Here is a 12,084-nt window from a genome sequence, read left to right as displayed (position 1 = left end):
TTTTTAAAATTAATTCCTATTGTAACTTAATAAAAAGTTATCTGTCCTCTGAATATGAAAGTTGTGATTCCCATATTTTTAATTTTCAAATAGTATTTATCAGATCCTCCAGAACAGCATTTATTCATTACATTTTTATATCTATATTTTCATTCACTCATTACATTTGTATTTATAATCGTTTCCACATTTTGCTATCTTCAGATAAATATGTGAGATTTTAAAAAGTGTGGATTTATTTTGTTTTTAAAAAACAGTATAATTTTTTTTTAAGATTTACTCTGCTAATGAACACTGTGTATCAAGGGCATGACAAGTGACTTGTAGTATATGAAAGCTCACCAAATGTGGCATTTGTTTTGCTGTATTTCAATATTTTAAGTTCCATGCTACATTTTAGCCCAGCTCTTGAACACACAATATTCAGTCAAGATAAATCTCTGCTCATGAAAGAATCTAGATTAGCTTCAAAGCAGTTGCAGACAGTACTGGAAAAACACAGCTGAGATACACACAACTGGAAAAAGATTTAAGAAGCTAACAAAAAGGTGATGAAATTTGTCTAAATGTAGTTGAAAATACATCTTTATTTGCATCTGATATGTATGTACCTATCTGCACAAGAAGACTGCATGTCTAAATTATGTGTCACAGATGGCGGTCAAACTAATTAATCACAGGTCCTGACACAGAACCATTTTTTATTCTTTTTCCCCACTCTGTTACTACTCTGCTACTGACTGCATCACTCTTGTCCAAGTCTCCATTTCTGGAAGAAATTAAAGTTTCTTTCCTACTGATGGAATATGAATTGTAGAATAGGAGACACAGGGAATAGTGGGTTTTGCTGTCAGTGCAGTGACAGCATCTATTATATTATCTCACTTCTAAACCTCTCAGTAGCCTCTCTACCACTTTGAGTAGGAGAAAAAACCACAATGAATAATCACAAAATTCAGCTAAATGTTGTCTACTCTATACTAACTGTGCACTATGGGCTAGTCAGAAATTCCTTCCAAGCAACAGAGCTCTCTCCATCAGTCAGGTGACTGATACAGACATCTCCTTGCTAGCAACACCTAGTGAAAATCACCATTAGAATAATGGAAATATTTTTTGTTCGTTGCTTGCAGATATCTAAAATGAGAGGTAAACAATTTGGGAATTCTTCTTAAGAAATGTCCTATAACTTTTCTGGAACCAGTGTATTCAACCTAGCTTGCAACTGTTGAAAATTCTCACAGGTTGCTGACCTGACAAACGATTTTAATCAATGTGCGCATTGATGTCACCAAGAACCACTAGTCTCACTGGCACAAAGCTATGGAGAAAGATAAAATCTTGGCTAAATATTCTACAGTAGACTAAGGCAGGTTGAACGCTTGTGCCATCATTACCATTTTTATTGGTGGATACATGCATCGACACATATGTTTATTTTTGTATAACACTTTCAGCACAGTCTCACAATGAAGGGTAGAGTCACTGTGTTCTTCACTACATACATATGAACAGCCATACACTTGAATTCAGTGACTATTCTCCCTAACAAGAACAAATGCTTTTCAAAAGTCTGCACACAGCTAGCTTACCTGCCCAGATAATGCTGGGGAATAATGAAACTACTATATTTTCCTGTGATAGAGCAAGTTGTTTGAGCTAAAGCTACATTAAAAGGAGGAAAAATAAACACCTGAAGTCAAGTATTTTAAGACATTAGTCAAGTTTGTTCCTACCTTGACTAATGTCTTAAAATTATTTAAAATGAGAAGAGTATGTAAATCCTTTTAATCCATATTTTTTCTTCACAGTTTCTCACCTTAGAAGAAAGGATGGTTGCTCCACAAAGCTTTGTAAGAGCTGAGGATGGCACTGGAGAGGAAAAGAAGGACTGAATGTTTGCAGAAGCACTAAATAAAGGCAGGGGCCTTTATGATGGAGAGCAGGCAGCTCACAGAGGCTGGAGAGCTTCATTCTCCCTTGGCATGAGGACATGCCGGGTGTACCCAGATCCAGACACACTCCTAACGAGGGGTTGTCAAAGGATGTCTTTGATGTGTAACGCTCATTGTCAACAGATATGCTGACAGTAAAGGGAAGTATAATGTTTATTACTATACATTGTCCGTAAACACTTATTTCTCAAGTATCTCAGTCCAACGTGCATCCCAAATATTCAGGACTCTGACTGGACAGCAGGGTTATGTTTAGTCAAAAAAGCTGCCAAATGCCTCCAAAAACATTAGCATCATGTCCTCTGAGGTATTACTTTGATCCTGGTGCCGGGGCGGTCCTTTACACACTGACTTATTTCAGAATCAAAGGCAGAAGACCTAAAGTACAATTTATCATCAGTACTTCAGATTCTGGGAACAGACAGAGGTATAAATTTCTTAAGTACAAATATCAAGAGTTTACAGATATTATTCTGAAGAACATCTATAATATCTACAGATGTTACTGTAACATTCAAAAGGTCTCACCGTGCCTTGGCATTCAGCTCACGCTCTCACGTGAACATAAAAAGTCTCTCAAATTCCCAGTTTTTTCACCACTCATCATTTTCTCTTCATTACTCAATAATTCCCTCTTCCACACTAATTCTCTCTCTCCCTTAGTCTATTAATCGCCATATTCCCAAATCAATGCAATTCATATGTTGCCCCAGTCCTTCCACCTACCATAGTCATCCTTTTCCACTCCTTCATTGCTAATCTTCATTCTCTAATTAATCTAGGAGACAGGTGGCTGTATTAAGCATTTGGGTTAGCTAGCCCAGGTACATCCCTAAAAGACAGCCATGTCTCTATAACCACATGCATCTCACTAACTGCTCTTACACACCTGTGAAGGTATTTCACATAATTATTTGTATTAACATGCCAGGATTCATTCCTATACAACAGTTTAAAAATGCCCCCACTGATGTGGAGAGGGAATTCTGGGGAAGGGTGCAACAGCCACTTTGCTTTATCTCTCCTGGCATGTTCATTTATTTAGCCTCAATAAAGCCACTGTGAGGTTTGAAACCATGTTCTTAGGAATTCTGAATGTTTGCAAGCAAAACAAGAAGTATCTGCTTTTTGCATGGATGCCAAGGGAAAGAAGACAAGAATTACATCTATCAGTACTGAGAAAGGCTGAAGGATAGAGTAACTTATCGAACATCTATAAAAACCGTGTCAGGGCACAACTTCATCCTGGAGAGATCCTGTCCAAATCTCTCTCAACCTTTTCTCCCCTTCTTACCATGCTCACACCTGTGCTTTTCCCCTTCCTCTCCCCCCACAATATTTTTAGATCCAGTTTGGTGTGAAGTAAACCCTGTGGCTTCTGTTCTCCAGCAGTTCAGTGTTTTTCATGATACCTTCCTATTTCTCTTAGGAATTGAGAAATGGAAAGGCAGTGAATAGGTTGAAACAGTAAACAAGAGAGAAAATTTCAACAGCCAAGAAAGTAAGCTTGTGAGACAGAGGACAGAATACTTGAAGATGAGGCAGCTTATCTTCAGTCTTTCTCTCCCCAGCAACATTTGCTTCCAGTAGCTGAGTCTGGATCACAGTAAGAGAAACATCTCTCCAAACTATTTCATAGTAGCACAACATCCTATTGAGGAATATTTCCAGTTTCTTATTAGCATTCTCAAGAAACCTAAGGCAGATCTTGCAGCAAAACTTGTCTGTGTAAAAAAACACATCAGCAGAGGCTTTTGGCCAGCTTGAAAGAGAGAGATTTAAGGATCCTCCTGCCTGTACCCAGCCACTCCAGCCTCAGAGAGCACAAAACGAATTGCAGAGGACAGAGGTAAGGGAAACACTGCTGCAAATGCAACACTCTCCAGTTATAAACGTTTCTTCTTTTCATGCTGCTTCAGCTCTTAAATTTTCAACTCTGCAGATGGTGAAAAATATCCACAGATTAGAAACTTCCATACCTCAAGTGAAACTAACATATAATGGGGAACATTTTTACAAGTGAAATGAATAGCTAGAGTCTGTGCAAACACTGATCTCCAGATAGGATAACATCATAAACACTGGGAAATAAAATTAATGGTTGAATGATAGCAGTACTATGCTCCCAAGAATAATAATCAGATATAGATGTTTAACTGCCTGTGACTGAGGACTCCTGTATCTTGTTATAACTCACCTCCCTACAGAGTACATGCCTTCTTCTAAATATAAATATTTGAAATTATGATTCATGTGTATTTGAGTATGCTAAAATGAGCAGGAATTTTAAAGGTTTGATTTTTTAAAAATGGTATGACTGAAAAGGATAATCTAATCCTAAAAAACAGCCTCCTTGCACCATTATATTTGTTGCTTGGGCACTTTTATGTTGTGTTTTTGAAACTGTTTTTGAATAGCAGGAATTAGCTGTGAAAAAATCAGTAATTCCAAAATGTTTTACTTTAGACGAGTTATTTTTTTTTAACTGGTTCATGCATTAGCAGTGCTAAGTAAATATAAAAACATATTGGGGAATTGTTTGTCCTGTTTTCTCCTTTTTGACTGAAATCTACTAAATCTGTCACCACTGTTACAGATAAACAGTTTGCAGTACTTTGAAATAATAACACTTTTTTTTAAGGGAAATTTTTAAAGTTGGGAGTAAAATACCAAACCAGAGCACCTTTTTTTTCAGAAATAAAAGACCCTAAAAGTACCAAAAAGAATGTTACAAATTCTTTTTAATAAGTCTCACTGAAATGAAGAGCGTGAGGACAAGGAGCTGACATCACTACTGTACATCTCACTAGTTAATGCTGTTTTTTTAACAGACTGATGAAAGTTTTATTTTTTCTTCAGGTGATTTTTCTTTTCTTTTTAGAGATAGCTTGATAAAGTAGCAAATTCCTAAGATTTCTTAGTAGTGTGTACTGCATAACATACACATTACCTGTGATCCTGAGTGATGTATAAAGGATACCGATTTATTCCTTATTCTTTTTATCAATTTAAATAGAACAAACTGGCCTTTGTTAAGGAGCCAGTCTTGGCTTTGAATATGCTAATTTCTGTACCTTATTATATCAGATTATCTGTTACACAGGAATAGTAATTGCCGCGCTACACTATTGTGAAGGTAAATATTACAATGTGATATTCTCACCTACTGTAGCAAAGGAAAATAAGATGGGCAGTGTTTTATAAAGGACAGATAAGTTCATACATGTTAAAGGACAGCAACCTTAGGGCCTTAATATCTGAGTGTTTTTTTCAAGATACACAACAGTATTTACTGTTTTAATTTTTTTTCCTTTGAGGGCATTTAGAATTTCCTCTTTAGGAAAGCTGTTCTCAGTTTAGTAGATTCTACTGTGAAGTTACATTTAAGTGAAGTTATCTGTAGGAGAAACCACTAGAGCTATGAAACATAAAACACAAAACAGCGACGTGTGCTTGTGGATGACAAGTGCACACAACAGCTTTATGAAGACCATTCCACTGGTTTCAGTAGCAGACAGATTGGATTCTATGAGCCCAACCAGTTGAATCAGTGAAATAATACATTTTTCTTCATCAGTAGCCTGCTTCTTCTGAGTGTGGGGAGAACACAAGACACTTAGGTCCTGAATGCAGTATCCTCTCTGAATAAAGTCACTGGAAAAGAAAAAAGAATCAGTCTAGTCTTCTTCCTCACTTATGCTTTTGTTGGCTCCTTTCAGCCAGTGGAAAGTTTGGTATGCTGTGATGTTACTTTCCCTATCACTTCATTTACTCTAGATTCTGAGAATACCTGCCCAGCTTTGCAAAAGCCATTTGGAATCTTTGGATGTAAGACAAGGGTTGAAACTTTACCTGTTAAATAGCGGAACTATTGCCACTAACTCTGGCAAAGTATGAAGATCATCCAAAGCAGCAAGACAAAAATATTTTTCTATTTGCATCTTACTATCTTTTTACTATCTTACTGGCCTTTTTGCCAGAAGTTAGAGGATTACAGAGAAAAAAAAAGGAAAAAAGAATTCAAAATTATAGAAATGGTTTTGGGGGTGTGGGAAGGTAAAGAGGGCTAAAGGTGCAAGAGAGGAACTGGGTGCAAGGAAGAACAACTTCAGTTTTACTAAAATAAAGTGTAAAACCAATTGCATTTTCCATTACTGTGGTTTTAAAAATCAGCTATGGTACTGAAAAGGCCATTTATCAAACACAGAATTGTAAAATATTTTTTGTGTACATCAGTAAATATATATTTATGAGAAACAAAATCAAACCAAAACTACAAGGTGTGGATGAGAAAAAACTTACAATCTACTTCTGTGACATTTGACATCAGATATGAACTAAAACAAAACACCAAACACAACTCTGGTTTATTACACTCCTAAGGTTCAAACACAGCAAAGTTGCCAAAGCGATACTGTTGTAGCTTTATTGAAATGTATTTACGAGCATAGGAACTACTGGTGTCCTAGTCTGAAAAGCTACAAAATAAGGACCAACTGAGAAGAGGCAAACTTTTTCTGCTATGTGAGAAAGGTTACTAGATTAATTTATAAAAACAAATATGTTACTGTCTGCAGAAATCACTGGACAAAAACATAATATGAAATCAAACAAGCCCTCAAAGTGCGTTAGAAATGGCAAATTCAGGCTATGGATTTTCTGGTGTTGTATTCAGAAGGCAAAGTGATTTTTCTGTTTATAATGATGCCAAGAACTGTAGATCTGTAAATGCTGATCTGTAAAATATCACTGTTGTGCAAAATAATGTAATATAATAACAGTAACTAAAGGCACTTTCACCTTTTAAAATATAGGCTTGATCTAGTCTGTAAAGTATCTATGTGATGGAAACGTATGTTGATCTCCAACTATCATTTCCTATCACAATCCAGCAAACTGAGGCGAAGACTCAAGAAAAAACACAACAAAAAAACAAACCGAGGTCTACAGGAAAACCTAGTCACACACTTCACTTAAGCACTTTGCCCCCTCATCTAGGCAGCTTTATGACAATGAACACCCATCCGTCCCCACAGGTCCTGGCACCTCCGCCGGCCCCGGGTCTCCACGGGCCCTCGGGGCAGCCGCAGCCGACGGTGGCTCCGAGCGGGACTCAGCTCCCGGGGCTCGCCCGCAGAGCGCCTGCCCAAGACGGCGGGTGACACCGGCCAGAGCCCAGCGCAACCTCCGGGATTCGCACCTGGCTCCGTCTGAGCAGGACCCCCATCCGAGACCGCCGGCTGGGCATGCTGCTGATGCTGCTCGCCTTCCCACATCTCTCCCACTCGCACCCTCCCGACTTGGGTTTCCTATCCTGCCTTTCTGCCAGATCCAAGCGCAGGAGTTTCCTCCGGACAAGTGCAGCCACATGCGGCACCACCCCCTTGCTCCCGCAGCTCCGCGTGGGGCCGGGGACGCGGCCGGGGCGGGACGGGCGCGGCGCTCCCAACCGCGCGCAACTTCGCGGGGCGGCGGCGGGCGGGCCCAGCCCTGCCCGCCCCCCACAGCCGGGCCTCCCCGGTCCTCCCGTGACCGCGGGGCCACCATGTGCATCTCCCACCCCGAGCCTTCCTCCCTCCCTCCTTCCCTCCCCTTCCCCACCGCCTGCGCAGGCAGGATGCGCGCGGCACCGCCATCCGCCGGCGGGAGCTCTGCGCGGTGCGGTGCGGTGGGGCGGGCACCCCGCTCCCCCGCCGCGGCCCGGCCCCAGCGGAACCGCGGAGACAAAGTTTGCGGCGGCAGCGGCGGTGCCCGTGCAGCGCGGGGCAGGCCGGGCGGGCGGCGAGCTCGGTGCATGCCTGGTGCGTGGATGAATCGCAGCAGGCGGCGGCGGGCGGGGGCGGGGGCCGCGGCCGGCGATTGGGCGGCGCGGCGCTCGGAAGCACTTTGTTTTCTATTCTAATGAGGGCGGAGCGGGGCTTGTGGATATTTACGTTGAGGCGGGAGCCGCCGCCCTTCATTCACCCACATGGTCCCCGAGCCCGGCCGCTGCTACCGCCGGGACCTGCCTTCGCGCCACTTCCCTCCCCCCCCCCCCCGGCCTCTCCCCCCCTCCCCTCATCCGCCCCGCCGGGGAGCGGCGCGGAGCGGCTCCCCTCGACCGGGCCGGCCACGCCGCGCTGGGGCCGCGAGAGAAGGAGGAGGAAAGATGGTGGCGGCGGCCGCTGGCTGGTGAGTGTCGCTGCCGCGCGCGTGTCGGTGACAGGAAACCTGTTGTGAGGCGGCGGCGGCGGCCGCCCGGCGCGGGGGGCGAGCCCGGGAAGGCAGCGCGGCGGCGGGAGGCGGGCGGGCAGCTCGGAGGCGGCGGCGACGGTGGCTGGTGGGGCCGCTGCGAGTGGCCGGGGCGGTAGGGGGGGGGTGTGGGTGGGCGGCGGGGGAGCCAGGAGAAGGGCGCATGGCGCGGCGCCTCCCGAGCTCGCACACGGGGCGGGAGGGGCTGGAATGAGGGAGATTTGAAAAAGCGTGCGCGCCGCTCGCCGCTGCAGTGAGTCCCGCCGCCCCCTTCCCGCCCGCCCCCCTCCTCCCGCCGCGCTCCGGACCCGGGGCGCCTCGCCGGGCCAGGGTGGCGCGGGGAGCGGCCGAGCCCCCGGGACGGGCAGGGCAGGGCGGCGTGCGCGGCACAATGGCAGCGGCGGCCGGGGGTGGGCGCGGGCGGGGGTTCTGCCCCCGCGGCCCGCGGGGGGAAGGCCCGTCCGGGAAAGTTTGAGCCGTGCCCGGCGCGGCTGCGGGGGGGAGCTGGCGGCGCCAGAACAAAGCCGCACGTGGGGCAGAGGCCGCGGCGGCGGCGCGGGGGCTCCGCTCGCCGCCCACGCCCAGCTCGGGAACGGCAGCGGCGGTAAAAGAGGCGGCGGGCGGGGAGGAACGGAGGGGGGAGGGCGCGGGTCGTGGGGGGGGGCTCTCGGGGAGTTCCCGGCGGAGGCCCTTTTGTGCTCCGTCGCCCCCCGGGGGAGGGGGCGCGGGGCCCCGGGGAGGGGGCAGCGCTGCGGGCTCCGAGCGCGTCCCGGGCCCCTCCGCATGGGCTTTTGTTCGCAGGAGGGGCGGGGGCGGCGGGCCCGTCTCTTCCCCCCTCCCCCCCCCACACACAGTTCTCCGCCGAGGTGCGGGACCTCCCGCTTCTCCCGGGCAGGCGGACGGGGGACAGCGGGCGCGCCCCGCGCCGCCGCTCGGGAGCCGCGAGCTTCATTACGAAATCGGCGCGGCGGCGGCAGCTGCGGGCCCTCGGCGGCGCCATGTTGCTGGGAAGGGGGAGGAGGCGGGGGACATGGCGGCGGCTGCGTGCTGAGGCCGATTGTTCCCTGTTAGGCCCGGAGCCGCGTGTGGGCAGCAGCGGCCCGGGGAGTCGCTTCCCCTCCCCCCGCCGCGGTCCCTTCCCGGCCCGGGTGGCCCCCGGGCGCGGGCGGGCCCGACCCTTTCGCGTCCGCCCGGGCTGCGGGGCTCGGCGGGGCCCGGGCGGGCGCGCGGGGGGGCGTCACGCCGTAGCCGGGCTGTGACCTCCGCGCTGCCGGCGGCGGCGCCCCCTGGCGGCCGGCTCTGTGTCCTCGGCGAGCACGTGCTGCGCGGTGCGGGGAGCGGGCCCGGCCCCGGCCCGGCCAGGCCCACGGCACACACTCGGCAGCACGGGAGGGATCCCGCCTAGGCGCACAGGGAATCCGCTTACCGGGAAGAAAGTGTGAGCCCGCGTGCGGTGTGTCGCACGAGGCGGTTCATGGCCGCCAGAAGGGGTACGGAGCGTTTCGCGCCCTCCCGGGAAGGGTGGAGTGGGGATGGGGAACGTTGGGTTTGGGAAGTTCCCCGGTGACTTTGTTCATTCCTCAGAAACAAAATGCAAGTAACTCGGTGGTTTTTTTCGCAGTGTCCCCACGTGCAGCTGGACGTAATGAAGCTTTCTGTGGATGTTGCAGCAGTGTGCTTGCAGAGGAAGTTAGTTTCAATGGATGATGGTAAGTTTTTATTTTTTAATAATTTTTTTTTTAAATATGGGGACAGAAGCAGTTCTTTTGCGGCTCTGGCTTAGATTACAGTTAGGACCACTAAATTCCAAAGAGTTCCTTGGGATTGGATGCATGTGTAGCAGTCCACAATTTCACTCATTTAGAGGAGACTAATGTAAGTTTCCCAAGCAACCATTTGATTGACTAAAGCAGTTTGACAGTGAGGAAGTTATAAAAATGTTAAATTTGATATCTTAGATTTTTGTTTTTTTACTGAACCTTTTTTTTAGTTAGTCTAATAGAAACTAGTTTTATTGTAGTTTTAAAGTATTGTTAAATTGGCTGTAAGTATCACGTAAGGGAGACATTATGTGTTCCTTCAGGTCTATCTTCCTGTTAGAGAAGGAATCAAATACATTTTCAAATTTCGAATATGGTGCTGTCCTGCATTGCTGAACCTCAGGTCTGTAATGAGGTGTAATTTGGTTGTGGTAGTATATTTTACAGGTATCATTAGAACTTGCTTTTTGTTGCTAGGTACACTAACCTAAATGCCATGGTAGAATTTGTAATTTGAGACAGGGTGTCTGTGGCAGTAGCAGCAAATATTCTTAACTGGACAGCAAAATGAGTAATTGGAAAACTTAGAAAGATACCTGCTACGTCATAAGGTGGTTTCTGGACATTAGAAAGCCAGTGGTAGGATATGTTGACCTTAATTTTTAAATTCCTGGTTTTCTGGAATTTGGTTGTAAACTTTTTAAATTGAAGATTTGGTGGGAGCTCTTCACCAAATTCAGGTTTGCTTTGAGAAGTCAGGTATTTTTAACTCTTCAAGTTGTTGTGGAATTCTGAAAATAGTGTGGGAGAAGCATTTATTTAATTTTCACATTTGGGTCTTCTACTGTGAATCAGAATTGATTTTGATACTGCTTAGTGTTGCATAGGAGTGTCCTGGATTGAGACTGATGGTTGCTTCAGTTTACTCTGAAGGAGATCTTTAGCCCAGAAATGTGAATATTTGTTCCAAAGCATGTAATTTGAAACCTGATCAAATACTCACTTTGTTCTTTTCTTTCAGCAGGTACAAGGTAGACAGCATATCTTGGATTACTAAAAAAACGCTGTTTGCGTCAGAGTAATGTCAAAGTGCTTACAGTGCAGGTAGTGATATATAGAACCTACTGCAGTGAAGGCACTTGTAGCATTATGTTGACAACTGCCTCAGGAGATCTTGCAGGACTTCAGAGAATGGAAAGGTACAGTGTGGTGGTGTCAAGTGCTTTTTGTACTAAGGTGCATCTAGTGCAGATAGTGAAGTAGATTAGCATCTACTGCCCTAAGTGCTCCTTCTGGCATAAGAAGTTATGTCTTCATCCAGTCACTCAGGTTGAGACTGTAGATGTTCCAGTAGTTTTCTGCTTTGCAGACTTCTGTTAGTTTTGCATAGTTGCACTACAAGAAGAGAGTGGTTGTGCAAATCTATGCAAAGCTGATGGTGGCCTGTTATAATCTACATCAAGGACTTTGAATGCTTTCTGCTGGTTATGGGATATTTTGTGGCCTTCTTTATTTTAACAGCAGTCTAGTGAATGACAGCTCTTGTAGCACTAAAGTGCTTATAGTGCAGGTAGTGTTCACTAATCTACTGCATTATAAGCACTTAAAGTACTGCTAGCTGTAGAACTACGCAATAAGAATGTCTTAAAATTTATTTATTGTTTATTGAACACTGTTCTCTGGTTAGTTTTGCAGGTTTGCATCCAGCTGTATGATACTCTGCTGTGCAAATCCATGCAAAACTGACTGTGGCAGTGACAAGTCAGTCAGTGAGTGTGGAAAAATTATACCCCTTTCTACACAGGTTGGGATCAGTTGCAATGCTGTGTGTGTCTGTGGTATTGCACTTGTCCCGGCCTGTTGAGGTTGGTGGGGATAGAGGCTGAAACACCCTTGTAGCTTTAAGGAATTTCTCCTTCACTGATCCATGAAATTTTAAATTTGTAAGATTTTTTTTTTAATGTCATGTAATTCTCTGTGTAACCAAACTTGGATTTTTTTTTGTATTTGGCTTCTTGTTTGTATGTATTGGATTTGTTTCTGACAGTATGTATTCATTGAAATTTTTGAGTGTTTTTTATTTCTTTTTCAAAGCTTATACCATTACTTTTCTATTAAACTGAGGTGTATGCATGTTT

The 12,084-nt window shown here is 45.9% G+C and overlaps 1 protein-coding gene across 1 annotated transcript; it reads left to right on the top strand.

The window, feature by feature from the left end:
• The first annotated feature begins 7,410 nt into the window (after positions 1–7,410).
• On the top strand, positions 7,411–11,025 carry LOC115908327 (protein enabled homolog). Its single transcript, XM_030956826.1, has 3 exons — positions 7,411–8,126; positions 9,808–9,895; positions 10,968–11,025. Exons 1-3 carry the CDS (start codon positions 7,857–7,859, stop codon positions 10,979–10,981), a joined length of 372 nt encoding a protein of 123 aa, XP_030812686.1. The 5' UTR covers positions 7,411–7,856; the 3' UTR covers positions 10,982–11,025.
• Positions 11,026–12,084: the final 1,059 nt, after the last annotated feature.

The sequence above is a fragment of the Camarhynchus parvulus genome, chromosome 1 (genome assembly GCF_901933205.1).
Source record: "Camarhynchus parvulus chromosome 1, STF_HiC, whole genome shotgun sequence".
Classification (NCBI taxonomy): domain Eukaryota; kingdom Metazoa; phylum Chordata; class Aves; order Passeriformes; family Thraupidae; genus Camarhynchus; species Camarhynchus parvulus.
This window is presented reverse-complemented; position numbering and strand designations above follow the sequence as displayed.